General features: G+C 35.7%; 4 protein-coding genes across 4 annotated transcripts in view; all 4 read right to left on the bottom strand.

Annotated features, from left to right (window-relative positions):
* Window positions 1-228: 228 nt before the first annotated feature.
* On the bottom strand, window positions 229-5,146 carry LOC100186452 (tektin-1-like). Its single transcript, XM_002130430.5, has 9 exons — window positions 5,089-5,146; window positions 4,488-4,704; window positions 4,112-4,277; window positions 3,583-3,711; window positions 3,053-3,196; window positions 2,638-2,860; window positions 2,066-2,233; window positions 1,446-1,556; window positions 229-554 (listed from the first exon to the last, which is right to left on the bottom strand). Exons 2-9 carry the CDS (start codon window positions 4,675-4,677, stop codon window positions 477-479), a joined length of 1,209 nt encoding a protein of 402 aa, XP_002130466.1. The 5' UTR covers window positions 4,678-4,704; window positions 5,089-5,146; the 3' UTR covers window positions 229-476.
* Window positions 5,147-5,548: 402 nt separating this feature from the next.
* LOC100184071 (uracil-DNA glycosylase) lies at window positions 5,549-10,044 on the bottom strand. The gene is made up of 8 exons (XM_018812231.2): window positions 9,146-10,044; window positions 8,867-8,931; window positions 8,546-8,651; window positions 7,768-7,938; window positions 7,452-7,563; window positions 6,959-7,137; window positions 6,456-6,629; window positions 5,549-6,412 (listed from the first exon to the last, which is right to left on the bottom strand). Exons 1-7 carry the CDS (start codon window positions 9,233-9,235, stop codon window positions 6,489-6,491), a joined length of 864 nt encoding a protein of 287 aa, XP_018667776.1. The 5' UTR covers window positions 9,236-10,044; the 3' UTR covers window positions 5,549-6,412; window positions 6,456-6,488.
* On the bottom strand, window positions 9,937-11,057 carry LOC100186401. Its single transcript, XM_026834846.1, has one exon. It carries the CDS (start codon window positions 10,995-10,997, stop codon window positions 10,182-10,184), a length of 816 nt encoding a protein of 271 aa, XP_026690647.1. The 5' UTR covers window positions 10,998-11,057; the 3' UTR covers window positions 9,937-10,181.
* Window positions 11,058-12,384: 1,327 nt separating this feature from the next.
* Window positions 12,385-15,604, bottom strand: part of zf(cxxc)-1 (zinc finger protein) — a 4,370-nt gene continuing 1,150 nt past the window's right edge. The window contains 1 exon segment of the mRNA NM_001078430.1: window positions 12,385-15,054. Coding sequence (NP_001071898.1) covers window positions 12,599-15,054 — 2,456 coding nt within the window. The 3' untranslated portion in view covers window positions 12,385-12,598.

The raw sequence follows: 15,604 nt of genomic DNA, 5'->3' as shown, positions 1-15,604 counted from the left end.
GCACGAGGTGTATGAAACAGAACACTCGTGGTAAAACGACCGTCGTTGCCCGCCACGAGAGGAGAAATAGATTACATCCGTGGTAACTTGTAAGCGAGCAAGAGGTGTATATAAAACAGAACACCCGTGGAATAACGACCGTCGTTGCCCCGCCATGCAAAGATAAATCGGTTCATTCTTCATTCAATGCTAATACAAGTTGTGAATATCAAATCCAGCGACCAAACATATGCTTATATGTCTTTTACTTACAATGCAATTCCAACGCAATAAAGTAGGCTGGCGCTTCTTATACGAACGCTAATACGTATTTAAATCTCATACGTAAAGTTACGCTATTAAGTATGGCAGGCCATGCAGGCCGATTAATGCTATATTATTAAGCGGAAATTATAACGTAGTTTGGTGCACGTTATAGCTATACAAAAGTGACAACATGTTTATTGCATGGCCAACAGTCAGTGGTGTGTTGTAGTTTAGAAATAGTTGATAGAGATGGCCTCACGGATCCGCATGCATTCAACTTCGTCAATATACAGAGAGTTCGATTTAACCTGTTGAATGAAAGACACTGGCTGTAGAACTTCATGTGTTTTTTTTGTTAATTGCATGCATATAGCTCATGCTTGCTGTCAAGTTATAACGTGGGTGTTTTCTTATACATCAGACACAGATGGTGTATTCATACAACTCATACTCACTGTCAAGTTATAACATGGGTGTCTTTTTATACACCGGAAACAGATGGTGTATTCATACAACTCATGCTCACTGTTTGAGTTATAACATGGGTGTCTTCTTATACACCAGACACACATGGTGTATTCATACACCTCATGCTCACTGTTTGAGTTATAACATGGGTGTCTTCTTATACACCAGACACACATGGTGTATTCATACACCTCATGCTCACTGTCGAGTTATAACATGGGTGTCTTCTTATACACCAGACACACATGGTGTATTCATACACCTCATGCTCACTGTTTGAGTTATAACATGGGTGTCTCCTTATACACCAGACACACATGGTGTATTCATACACCTCATGCTTACTGTTTTGAGTTATAACATGGGTGTCTCCTTATACATCAGACACACATGGTGTATTCATACACCTCATGCTTACTGTTTTGAGTTATAACATGGGTGTCTCCTTATACATCAGACACACATGGTGTATTCATACACCTCATGCTTACTGTTTTGAGTTATAACATGGGTGTCTTCTTATACATCAGACACACATGGTGTATTCACACACCCTATGCTCGCTGTTAGGTTATACCATGGGTGTCTTTTTATACAACAGACACACATGGTGTATTAGAGCTCATGCTCACCGATGGCACATGCCTGCCAACTTAGCTCTACAGTGAAACAAGTCCATATATTTGCAGGCCTAACAATCACATAAAATCTTAACAAATAGATTTGCTGACCTGAATATCTTCTTCCAATAAAAGTTGGTTTCTAATAAGTCCTTTAAGTTCCGCTTCAGCTTGGGCAAGAGTGCTTGTCAGTTGCTGGATGCTACGCTGGATTTCATTTACCTAAAAAAAGTTTTGTGCTTTTTAATGTAGAAAATGCTGTTCAATGTAGATCTTTTTTTATGGATTTAAAAAGGGTTTTATAAAAAAAAAATATGGATTAAATTTAAAAAAAGGTATTTAACAACTGAAAGTCTGTGATGTTGTTGTACAAAACATACATTTCTTGGTTTGTATACATTTCTATATGGGTGAGGTCTTGAAAATGTGGAATTTAGGCCGGTCTTACTTCCCTTTTTTTGTCATACCTAAATAAATACCCTTAAAATATTCACTTTTAAAGTTACATACGTGATAAGGGGGCCTGAGATGTGTAAAACACAACAGCTGTGTTATATCGATTATTGTTGCCTCAGCATGTAGGGATAAATAAGTTACATTTATTCAATCACCTACAAAGTTACATAGAGGTAGCTTGAAGCGGGCTCAAGATGTATCAAACAGAACACCAGTGTTATAACCACTGTAGTTAACGTTAAATAAGTTCTGGAAATTAACATTCACACAGCTACCTCGTCAATGAGTCTGTACTGTACAGGGTCTCTGCATAGTTCAACATTGGGTCTTTGTGTTCTCTCTCCCAGCCTGCTTTGTGATACCATCATTGGACCGTTCTTATCAGCTATTGCCTTGTTCAGCTCAATAATGTTCTTTTCCATGGTGCTTATTTCACCCAAGACCTGTGAATTAATAATATTTAAAAAAAGTTTTTTGAAGTTTTTTTTTAATTTTATGGGTGATTCCTTTGTTTAGGACCTAGGATTTAGGCCAGATTTGGTCCATTACCTCAACACAGGGATAAAACCTATACAGTAATTTGTTCTTTATAACTTTAAATACAGTAAGAAGATCAGATTAGTAAAACAGCAAAGAGTAGAGAATTAGAAACATAAAAAGCAGACTAAAAAAAAACTGCTGAAGTAAAATTGTCAATATACAGACTAACAACAACAAACAAAAAAAAAGCAAGCTACAGCCTATCGGTAAAATCTACTTGTGTAAAAATTGTCAATAGATGCCTACAAGTATAAAAAACATGCTAGGGGTAAAAACTGCTTGAGTAAAATAGTCAATATAGGCCAACCTTATCCAAATGCTGTTCCAGTTTATTCTTTGCCTTCTTCGTTTCCGCCACTCTCTCTCTAAAAGCCAGGTTAACAGCAGCACATTGTGTATGCATGTCATCAGCAGTTTGCTTAAGTATCCCATCAATGCTGGCACGAAGGTTAACAGAGCTGTTTCGTTCACGCTCAGCCTTTTCAACGTTTGCGTCGCTAAATGCAGCCCAGTCTATCGGGGTCACAGAGCTAAAAATAATATGATATTTATTGTGAAATCGTTATATATAGAATTATAGAGCAGTTTTTACACCCGAATTTCTCAGTTTAATTTCAGTTCAGAAAAAATTGGGTTACAATGCTATAAAAACATTCTAACTTTTAAATTTGCACCACCCCGAAAGATAGATAGGTTACATCCAATCAAACAATAAAACTCACTGTGATTCGACACGAACTACATTCCCACGAAGTCCAATACCCGCGCTGTTGTTGTGAAGCTCGGAACAAAATGAATCAATGTTTTGCGCCATAGCTTTGTCCTTTAGATCTTTCTCAAGATAATACTTGGCAGATCTGTTCAGTCTAAAATGGAAAGTTATAAAATGTGTTAAAATATTGCCACAAACTTTCTATTTGGTTACACTATAAAAACCTGACTAAATTTTAACAAAAAATTTGAGACTAACTGTATAATTAATGTAATGAAATAGCTGTTTAATGATTGGAATGTTGTCTTGGGTAAAAAACGTCTACGTTCTAGTTGCATTTCAAAGTCACAAATACTTCCCACTTTACACCATACTACATAATAATCTTTTTTTGTTGCTTGCTAGGAAGCAAATTGGTATTACCAGGTGTTAAAACTTTGTTTTTAGTTCTCCCTTTATAGGATTTTAACAGTTGTACAGGTATAAATTTCTATAAACCAAACACAGTCTGCAGAAATGCACATCACATTACGTATTAACCTTATCTGTTCAACTGTTTGCTCATGAGTTCTCTCAAGCAGAGCAACAACACCTTGTATTGCTTCTACTTCTTTTAGAAGCTCCTTCTCCACGTTATCATGGACCAGATCGATTGAAACACGTTGCTCTCTAAAACCAACATGCTTGTATATATATTATGTATCTATTATCTTTTGTATATCTTTAGTTGTGACTTTCTCCTTCATAGGGGTAATTTATTAAGTGTCTTACCTGGAAAACATCTGTTGACGTCCAGAAACAACATGCTTATTAGTTTATATATATATTATATATGTTGTACGTTGAGTATTGTGCCAAATCTAGCCTAAATCTCAGGTCTTTGACAAGAACCTCACCCATATAGAAATGAATAGAAAAAGTATATATTCCGTTGCTGACGGCCTGACAGGCATATTATAAGTATGAGAGAAACCTTCTGGGATGTTTGTGATGTTAAAGGTCTAACATTTCTTTTTGAGACTTATACAAACTATTGTTCTCTGTGCATATACAAAGCAATAACATATACCTGTTAAGCAAGCAAGTCTGAGCAATAGCAAGAGGTTCCTCACAAGCTGCAAGTGCCTTTTCCAGGCGAGTCTTATAATTTAACAAAGTCTCATTTTCTGTGGTCAACTCAGTGAGTTTTAACTCAAGCTCAGACTTCCAGAAGTTAATGTCTTCCAATCTTTGAGCTGATGAATAAAGGTAAATGACAGTCATTCGGTAAAAAAACACTCGTAGGAGTTATGAGGTGGTGTATGAAACTGAACATTCGTGTTATAACGACTGTTGTTGCCCCGAAAAAAAGAGGATAAATGAATTACATTAATTTATAAAGCACTCACATTTGGCGATGGGACTTGTATATATAAAATAAATATATCAACCCTGCATCAACTTACCGATCTTCTTATTCACATCTCTCTGGCTCCTCCTTGTGGTCTTATCCACCTCTTCCATCAGCCGAGCGCTTTCATCAATCAATCTCTCCGAGCGCGACCTCTGCCCCTCAGCGTTGTCATACTTTGTAAAGTTGGAGTTATGCCATTCTGGTGGCGTGAACTTGGGTGGCGCTTGGACTAGCTTAGCCATAATTCTTACAACTCCTAATTTTAACAACTATAGAAAAAAAGTAAAAGATTTAAATAAAAAAAACATAAAAAATGCAGTTGCATTTTGACAGTTTTCTAATAGTAGATATTTGATCTCCTTTTTCATTGTAACCTATAAAACGGCTAACTAGTTCGGCTATAAACGACATTTAAAACGCTAAACGTCATTTAAATCAACGCTTTAAAGTAGTTTGGTTAAGTTTTCTTACTTCAACAATACAAAACAATTGTTCAATCGTCTCTAAGCTGTTAATAAAACGACAATCAATACTAAACGGAGCCAATAAAAAGTTTAAAAACCTGAAAATATGCAGCACAATTGCTCCTACACCGATCTAGCGAGCTAAACTCTTTGTTAAGTATCAAATAACTCGGTTGTGGGACGTCTTACCAGGTTAAAGCCTTTTGTTAAATGGCGACTTCAGAATTTGAGACGCTACAATTCGTTGCTAGGCGACCGTCACTTGACAACTTCCTATTTTATATTATTTCTATCCGGCGTATTGTTTACATTTTATAAGGGTTCTTGTGCGTTAAAAAAATCGAATTATTTTATAAATAGCAATATAAGTGAAATTTTAATATACTTCGCTTTTAAAATGAACTTTTATTATACAAATACGTTGCAAACAATACTTTCACACGCATACGAGTTGTGCGCTCGCGTTGTGACCGTTGGGTAATGGGTTCGTAGCCCAGTGCTGCTGTTGTCCGCGTATATTTCTGCTGTTGTCCGCGTATATTTGGAAAAACACGAACAGTATGGCCCTTAACCCATTGGTCAGTATTAGGATGTCTAATTTTGCACAATCTTACCCATAAGCCGATACTGGCTTTAAATGAAAGATGGGGAAATTCCAAAGTTTCTTTATTTTCCAAATGGCAGGTAATAACAATTTTGGCAGTATAGGCATCAAATGATTTACCAATTTTTCAGCAAAATTTAAAACGAAATCAGACACTGAATTTTTACAATATGCACGACATGAACACAAAAGCATCTTTTAAAAAAATGGTGACGAAATGGGTTTTTGAAGTTTTAACAATTTTAGTTCAGCAATATTGTGTCAAAAACCTATGATTTTGGGTTGAAAATGTGTAAAAAATGTTTTATGAATGAGGCGCAAATGAAATGGGCACACAAGTATGATTAAATATATACAAGTAGTAGAAGAGTGTAGCAGCACTTTCAAAACTATCATTTGGCAGTAATCTACCGTTAAACGTAAAAAACACACTTATGTACAAAATGTAACATGGTCCATTCTAGTGTATTAAAACCACCAATATTTTGACATTTCCCCCGATTTCTGTAAAAACAGAGTGACCTTCTAAATTAAGTGACAAAAGTTACTGTGATATTGTACAAGTATTTACATGGCAGTTAACAACGAACAAGGCAGTATAGCAAGCTCACTTAAACGAAAACTGGTTAGTTTTGGCTTTTGTTTTATGTTGGAACATAGACCCCAAATTTTAAAAACACAGGGGAGGCAGGAATAGTTAAAAACAAAATTCTGTAAAACATTTTTTTGGATGTAAAGCGATCAATTTAAAATAATTTAGGGTAACCCTGCCACCCCAGGTTTGGTGCCTATGTTCAGCAATACAAGCACCTTTTAAACATGGCATTGCTACTAAAACAGCTATACAAATGTACAGTAAGTTGGCTTTCATCCGTGTGGGTTAAATGCGATTAAATTTATTAAATTAAGGGTAAAAATCACCATAGGCAAACTAGTGTGTATTAAAACCACACCAAACAAACACACTACAGCTACAAAGCCAATTCTACAAATCATTCCATTCGATTTCACTTTTTCCTTGTTTTTTTAAATATTTGTTCGCTTTAGAGAAATGTTTACAGCCAAAGTAACCTCTATGTGCTGACAAAGGTGAAGGATGGACAGCTTTCAGCACAAGGTGACGTTGCTAGGAATAACATTGAATAAATGAATGTAACTATTTATCCTCACATTGCGGGACAACGAAAATTGTTATAACACGGGTGTTGTATGAATGTAATTAATTTATCCTTACATTACGGCAACGGCATTCATGTTCTGTTTTAGACACCTTATGCTCGCTTACAACTTACCACATGTGTAACTCTAAGGGTTATTACTTTTGTTGTTTTAGTTAGGGTATCGGACCACTAGTCCACAGTAGTAGTGGCACCGAGCCTTGAACCAACAAACTCTAGGCTAGTAGCAGACGCACTAATTAGTTTGCCACACTGTCATACATATGTATTGTTATACCTGGTCTATTTTTGCTCCCTTCTTGTGAGCATAACTTCCCCACAGCATAAACACAACCCCGTTTAAGTTGGTGCTGATCCATGAAATGACAGAATCTGTCAACTCCTCCCATCCCTTATCCTTATGTGAGTTAGGTTCACCATCTCTTACTGTTAACACAGCATTGAGAAGCAGAACACCTGCGTTTGTAACAGAAGTTTAAACAAGGAATATCGTATGAGTCATGAGTGGATAAAATACCAAATATTAGAAGTTTTTTTAAACAGAAGTGACATCTCCTATGAATTTTGACACCTAAACGTTTTTACCCTGCTGTTTAGTGTTTATGCTTTAGTAGGGTATACTCGGTAAATAATATGGCATAAGATAAAGATACATATACAGATGTTATCCTTAATTTCGCATGTTGCGTAAAGTAATGTTTTAAAACAGATTTATTTATACAAATGCATATTTAACGCCAGTGCATCAAAATTTTGGGGAAAAGTCTTACCCTGATCAGCCCACCCTGTTAAATCTCCATGGTCTGGGGTATTGAATCCTTCAACATCACTTTCCAGTTCTTTGAACATGTTTTTTAAGCTGGGTGGAGTACGTATGCCTTTCTGGAGATTAAAATAGGTCAATATAATTACTCAAATTTTGCCTAAGTCCAAGGCCTCCAACAGGACCTCACACCTTCCCAACTCAGAATAGTCATACAGTATTAGGTTAATGGTATTCAAAAGCAAAGTTTGGATTTCAAAATCTTGTTTTACCTTCTTGCAAAAAATTCCTAAACATAACGAACAGAAATGAAATTATTATACCTGAACACTAAAGCATAAACCATGAGCTTGTCCAGGGCCATGGTAAGGATCTTGCCCAAGTATTACAACTTTGATGTCTTCAATTTTACAATGTTGTGTCCATGCAAACACCTGTTGTTCTGGAGGGTAAACTTTGTGTTTTGTTCTTTCAGATTTTACAAAGTCGGTAACCTATAAACAGAATAGGTTAAAGTATATTAGGGTGCGGAAGACGGGACACCTTTAGCACATAATATCCAAATATTCTCACTCATTGTGTTTTAATGGTGTATGAGAGAGAATAGGGTTTTATGCCTCTTTGAATGTTTGTTATTTACTATTAAATTGGACGAGAAAATTGAATTAAAAGGTGTTCCATCTTCCCCCACCCCTCTATATTATCCTTGTCAGCTTGAATAGGTTGGTTTGAATATGGATGCTTTCCAAATGGTCTAATGTGTATTTTGTATGTAATATGCATGCATAGGCAGCAAACCAGGAGAGGCAGGGATAGTTAGACACGCACTTTTGGTGTTAGACACGCACTTTTGGTGTTAGACATGCACTTTTCCTGTGACTTTTTGGTTCTAATGTTTACTGATTAATGCCGTGCCGCAACTCTAGTGGAGGTCTGCATAGCCGAACTCTTCTAGGAATTAATTACTCTTCTGCTGAAGGGTTTGCAAAAGCATTATAGTAAAACTAAGAATCAATGAATAATGGGGATTACTACCATATCAAAGATAACAAGAATCAATAAATATTGGTTCAACTACTTCAACTCTAACACCGAGTATACCTTTATATAATAAGGTTTGGTTAGTTCTGCTTGCAATGCAATTCTCCAGCTTGGTCCCATCTTATTCTTGGGTGTATCCAAACAAACTTGTTTTGTGGTGTTTGTCCTGCAAAAAATAGAAATCAAAACCAAATAAAAGACTTGGATTAAATGAAATTTTTGTTGTAAGTAATGAACATCATACGTACTAAAGTGTTTTATAACAAATGGGGTATTACCTTTTTAGCCAAAAAATAATGCAAAAATACAAATAAAAAGCTCAGTTTAAAGTAAACTTATGTTGTTGGAATTAAAAACATGCCAAGAAAATTTTCCCATTACCTTTGAGTTTCAGTGATATTAATATTTTCCTTGTCAGCCTTAAGTTTTTTGCTTGTTTCATTTGTCTGAAATTGAGTAAAAATAGCAGTTAAATTATATACTTTTGTAGAAAAGTAATAACTTTTATTCAAGTGCAATAACACATGTAATAAGCACTAAATACACCACTGAATTAAAAGAGCATCATTGCTATTAAAAGTAAATAGGAAAATGAACAAAAAAATGATTTATATATATATATATATATTAGTTTGGGTCAAAAAAACAAGCACAGCTTACTGTAGTTGTTTTCCGTTTGTTTGTTGTTTTCGGCGAAAAAAAGGTCGAAATTTTCTTCTGAGAAGGCATTACTCTCATACACAGTAACATGCACCACAAAGGGTAAAATGTGTAAAGATTTACATTTCACACAAAACACCTATGTACATCTATACTAGCACCACTTGTTCCTATCTTCAAGATAATAAATCAGTTTATTTTTTTCTGGGTTACATTATATACGATTGTATTTGCATAAGAATGCCTATAACATTGGGGGTAAGACTGTGAAAAAAAGATAGATCTCTGGGAAATCGATATTTCGTTGCAGTAGAAAAGCTTAGCTTATTGCACAAAATATTTTAACCTGTACTTTACCAACATATATATATATATAATTATATATTTTAAATTATTATAAAACAAAACGGCAATGGCATATTTCCTAGATATATGTTCGAACAAAGATTAGTTATTGTATGTTTCAGAAATACAGTACCAATATTATGCGTTCAATGGTATATATACCTGAAAAATAAACACCCATACGTATGATATGATTATGCTATTTTCCCTGAGTATAGACAAAAAAAGTTGCCTGTTTTTATACACAAAACAGTTTTCAGTTTTAACATTGAACCAATTACATTCTAGATATACAGATAACAATTACACTTGAAACTTGATGGGGTATAATTTAGCATATATATATATAGACTTGCATGAAAATTAGTGAAAAATTGGAGTGAAGAATACTAAAAAGAAGGGCACTACATTTGGTATGTAAATTATTGAAACCCACAGAATTGAAACCTTGTGCAGTGAATTTTATTATTGAAAACAAGTCAGTAGAATTATTAGTACGTTAGTAATAAATGACCACATAATATTGCAACAGAATTAGACTTTAAAAGCCTCCATGTCCCTTTAAAAATGGGAATCTTTTTTAAAAACTTTACTGAAAAGAATTTATGTCTCTTTGTGATTTGAATTTTATAGAACTTTACAAATTGTCTTTTTCTCTTTTTTTTCATGTCTTTTCTTTGTTTTTAGGTCTTTACAATTTTGATTCTATTTTAAATCCATCCTTTAAAAGATCTGTAATCAATGCTCTGTATTCATTTGGATGGTTATGCAAATGGCGCGCATGTTCGGATTTTTCCCAGATTTTGGTTGCTACTTTGCACCCCCTGTCTTCCCAGGCTTTTACAAAGCTCTGAAAAGCTTCAGGGCATGCCATCGGGTCGTTTTTTGAGGTCATGAGTAAAGAAGGCACTGCTGGGCATCTGTATTTGATGAGTTCAAGTACTGTGTCGTAATACTTGACAGTAAAAGGCTTGCTCAAGAAAAAATAACCCAAAGTTACCATCTTCATAAGTGCTCTCAATGCAGAGTTGTTTGTTACCATACTTGACACTCCAAAAGCCATTTCTTTTATTGTCCCTACTACAGGACTGTCACATACTTGGAATTGGATGTTTTTAGCAATATTTGCATATTTTTCGGGTTCGTTTTCCATGGCTAGCAGCATTAGACTATAGAAATAACAACCAATTGACATAGAATGGACAACAATCGGCTGTGTATTATGTTCCAGCTGAGTCAAAAAGTTTTTGCTATTTTCAAAACCCTTTTTCGGCAACAAAAAGTCCGTCATTTTTGAATCTCTTTTTATTACATTGAATCCAAGAGATCTATAAAGTTGGGCATATTTTTCTGTAGCTTTTTCATTTGCACCTAACCAAGGCAGAATAATCACAATTGGTTTGACTTGGCTTTCTTTTACTGTTGTTTTGGCTGCCATTTGAGAAAAACTGGTCTGTTTCTTAAGTTCAGACATGTAGAGCGATCTATGAAACTGCCTTAAAATCATTATTACTTTCGATATTGTGACTCTATTCCTGTATAAATACACGAGAAAAAATACAATTGCATCATGATTATGGTTATTAGACGTATGGTACGACTCGCCGCGTGTTATTAATTTATGTCAAAAACTGTTTACTTGCAGTGTGTGAACTCAGATAAAGAATATTTAACTATACGCATCTGCAAACAATATTGTTTGAGTTTTACAGTTAGCCGTACTCGAAAACAGCGTTACATAACCAAACGCAAACAGAATACCATACTCTGAACTCAAAGCGGTTGACCAATGGCGCCAGTCACGTGACATTGTTGCCTTTTTGACCATGATTGCAGTTAAGTTAAAGGATTTTACATAAGTTTGGACTTTGCCTATACTTTAATTGCACCAGCACGCGGGAAAAGAAATTGTATAAACTAACTTTAAAAAAAGGAATCAAAAATTTGTGTTATTTTCATTCTGCTAAGCTATGAGTGAATCTGCTTTGAAGGTTTTGTAATATTCTATAGTATGGTAATCAGATTTGAAACGGTAAAACTAATCTAAATTTGTATTATTAAATATTTCTTTACCTTGTTTAAGCATGCACACAACCAATATTTGAGTATATTCTCAACCAGGGGAAATTACCATACATTACCGAACTGCATAAGTCTGATTGACATTTAAATCTCAACTCCTACAAAAAAATTGCACCTTTCCACAACGAACTAAGTGTTTATTTACAGTTGTTGTAAAACAACACATGCTAAGAATGTTTTAAATCATAAATATTGTGGAAATTCGAAAAAATATCACAGCAAAAATCAGATATTGAACATTTTACACTCTTTAAAATCGTTTGAAATGACGTCATATAGATGCTGTACAAATTCAAAACCTCAAAAGTATTTTATTTGGGTATTTGGACTTTAAAATAGAAGTATTTTATAACAAAAACTGAAACAAATTGAATACATAAATAAGAAATAGGTGAAACTAAATTAATTTGTTAAACTAATCAAAAGAGTAGGCGTTTTTAACGTTTCAGATCACGATTTCTAGCCTCGTATATATGTACATCTTACGTTGTGGCAGTATGTAAATGTAACATTGTGATAACATGTCAGATATTATATTCAGTTGATTAAGATTTATACTACATACCAGCAAGTAGCGTTTTCAATTGACTCTTATGCAAGTTTTAAGATATAGACTGTAAAATGCACCCGTGTAAATACCGTTTATTTCGGCCGAATTTCATTCATACCACGCACGTCTTTTCTAGATTACTTATCTTACACGATGTGTAGGCTATGTTTTGATAGGATACATTGTTCTTAAATCGTTTCGGACTTTACTGTTCGCTGTATTAGCGCACAACCTACGTCGTTGGAAGACATTTTCGCGTATGTTATCAAAATAAAAGCTGTTTTATTTCGAACGGAACAAAAACGTGACTTAGAAATAAAGAAATTCGTACAACATGAAACTGAATAAGCAGTGTAAAAAAAACTCTGGTTTACAGGCAATACTAAAATATTGCCCAACAGGGAGCTTTCATGCAATTAGCATTTGAGGTTACAAATAAGCTCTTATGAATTTTATTTATGTATTATGATTTTTACTTATGTATTTTGTGCAACTAAGTAAAGAGGTTCTGGCATGAACAGATTCAGTTTAAAATTCTCAATAAAATCTTCGCACGCCTCTTCTGTTACTTCTGTGCAGCCTCTGAAGTCCAGCTGTGAGATCTTGGGGAGTTTGGAAGCATTTTGAAGCGCACAGTCAGTCATTAGGTGGCAGTGTTGGGAAATTATAACAGAAAGAATTTTCGGCATACTTGAATTGGAAGAAGTGAGGTAACCGAACCCTTCGCTGGTTACAGAGCAGAAGCTAATATTAACGCTTTTGAGGTGTGGTAGATAGTGAGAAATTAACTTTAAACCTACGTCGGTTATATCTGTACCGGCAACTGAAAGCTCTCGGCAGAATCTTAATCTTGTGTGGCAGATTTCCTGGCCAGGACGTACATCTGTAGGGGCAGAAAGAAGTTGTTTTAAATGGGGGTCTGTAAACCCTGCTGCCCAGGATAAATCAAGGAGGTTTAAAGGGGGGCAGGCAGCTGTATTCAGTGCTGCAACTGTAGACCATGCACACCTAATGAGGTATAACTCTCTTAAAGAAGGAGATCGCTCAAATAACCACATCAACTGCCTGTAGCTGATGTTAGACTCGGAGAAGTTTATGCTTGTTGGGGTTCGTCGTACCAAGCATTGCAGTGTTGAAGAATTGATTTGTTTACCGGTTAAATTTACACTCTTCCATAAACTGGGTGAAGCACACCAGCGTAGAAAGTCCTTACATACTAGCATACAACTACATAAGTCTGTATGGTTCAAATACTTAAACACATGCATCCAAAGGGTCCTGTTCATGCTCAGGGTCTCAGTTTCAGTTGGCAGCTTGGCTAAATCTTCTTCTGTGCTTGAATCAGCGGGCCGAACCGCGTACTTCGCTAAATCGCCAGTTGAAACACGAGCAATTACTACTCGTGGCATTTGGTTCTTAGAAGGTGGAGAAAAGTCGCTGTCATCATCTTCCTCTTCTACATCTTCCTCCAATTTTGTTGACTTCATCGGGACAACTACGGACTCATTTGAGCTTAACCGTTTCTTGCCTCGTTTTCCTGGCTTGGGAGGAACTGGGGACTCAACAAATGGTGTTGGCTGGTTTACTGTTACAGGTTCTTCTCTGGCTGTTGATGGCAGTATTGGGTTGATGCATCTTCTTAAAATACATGTTTGTTTCATGGTTCCAGGGCCACCATATTTTCGCATGTCCTTGCAGAACACGCACTCTCGGCAGTCTCCTCTTTGGCATGCTTCACACTGCTTGCAACGAACTCTTCGTACACGACTTGCGTTTGGTTTCTTAGTGCCTGGCGTGGAACTTGTGCTTGGTGTCCTTGGTTTTCTGGGAAGTTTGTGCAAGTCTCGTGGCTTTATTGTAACTGGCCAATAAACTTTAGATTTTCCTGTGATTGACATTTCATGGTCGTCAGCAGAGTGGTTCCATAACAGAGACTTTCCCGTTTTAATTAGTTCTAAGGGGTTTAAAATACCATCAGGAATAGATTGTTTTCCTTCCGGCAAAAACTCTAAAGTTTCAATAAGTTTTTGAAGACCTTTATATTCGAATGGGGTGAGATGAACATATTCCTCTTCTTCTTTTTCCACATCAGGTTTCTCTTTTACAATGCAGTGATTTTCCTCCTTAAATTCCTCAGATAAAAACGTCTTCTTAGTGAGGCAGTGTAGGTACCGGTCCAAAGCATACCAAAGGACTTCTGAAAAGAAAGGGAAACGAAACCGTCCGGGCACTTTTAATCTCTCTTCTACTTGTGCAATTCTCAATTGCATTGGAATATTAAAAGAGTTCAAAAAGTTTCCACCAAAAACAATGGAATCGTAAGGAGTATACACTGCGTGAATCCACCCACTAGGTATCATAAGAGAGTTACCTGCAACCAGTTCTAGCCTTTGGGCACGAGAAACCATATCAGCGAAGAAAATATCTCCTTGATTACCAGAAAGTGTCCAGCGCTCATAAAGTTGCAAGTTTTCATTCGTAGGTGGTATAAGCCAGAAAATTTTGCCGCCTTTTAAAATATGGTACCAAACCGAAGTGCCGCCAAAATCAATATGAAAATCAGTGTAACACCCAGCTACTGACATGAGGCAGTATTTTTGTACTTTTGGGTATTTCATATGGTGAATCCTATTGGTCTGTTCCACTTGTGTATGCTTTAAATGCTGTGGCCAAACCAAATCAATCCAGTCCAGAGCATCAACGACTTTTGGTCTTTGAATTAACGATTCCAATCTGGATTGAGAAAACTCCAAAGAAATAACATTGTAGATATATTTTCGATCAGAACCCTCAAAATAGCGTTCAAAATCGCGCATGGACATTTCCAAAGCACGTTGTGTCTTGCACTCCATAACGTCAACCATACGTCGTCCACCAACAAATGCTCTCACATCAGAAACACTAAATGTGGAACGGTCTGGCATCACCATACCTGTAAAAGTTAAAATTTATCATTATTTATGCAGGATTGTAAAAATACCCCTTTTTCAGTGATAATGTCACCGTCCGGATCGTCGAAAAACATCCGGATTTTTTTAGTAGAAATAAATCCTATTTATATTAAAATCAACTTTCTTACGTTCGGCCGACAATATACTCTTTGGTTTCTTTGTTCCGTAATTATTGACGACCTAAACGTGCGCTCTATTTTAACCGCATCGCTTACATTGCGAGAACACGGCGAATAGCTAAAATGACGAAACGGTTTGTGCAAACATTAAAAAAAATGCATTTTCCTAACACCTACTATACTAATTTTGTCACAAATCATGTCACATGGAACCTTTATGTAGTGAATTTGAAATGATATTACATTTATTAAAACGACGTATCTAAATCGGTAGAAACAAATGAAAAGTTTTACGCACGTTCATCGTGGATTAAAAATGTAACGGTGTTACGTCATAATACCTTTGATAAACTATTAAAATTTTAGATAACAATTGTGGTTTATGTGCTTCTATATTTCGTATATTTGTTTT

Source organism: Ciona intestinalis, chromosome 6 (assembly GCF_000224145.3).
Source record: "Ciona intestinalis chromosome 6, KH, whole genome shotgun sequence".
Classification (NCBI taxonomy): domain Eukaryota; kingdom Metazoa; phylum Chordata; class Ascidiacea; order Phlebobranchia; family Cionidae; genus Ciona; species Ciona intestinalis.
This window is presented reverse-complemented; position numbering and strand designations above follow the sequence as displayed.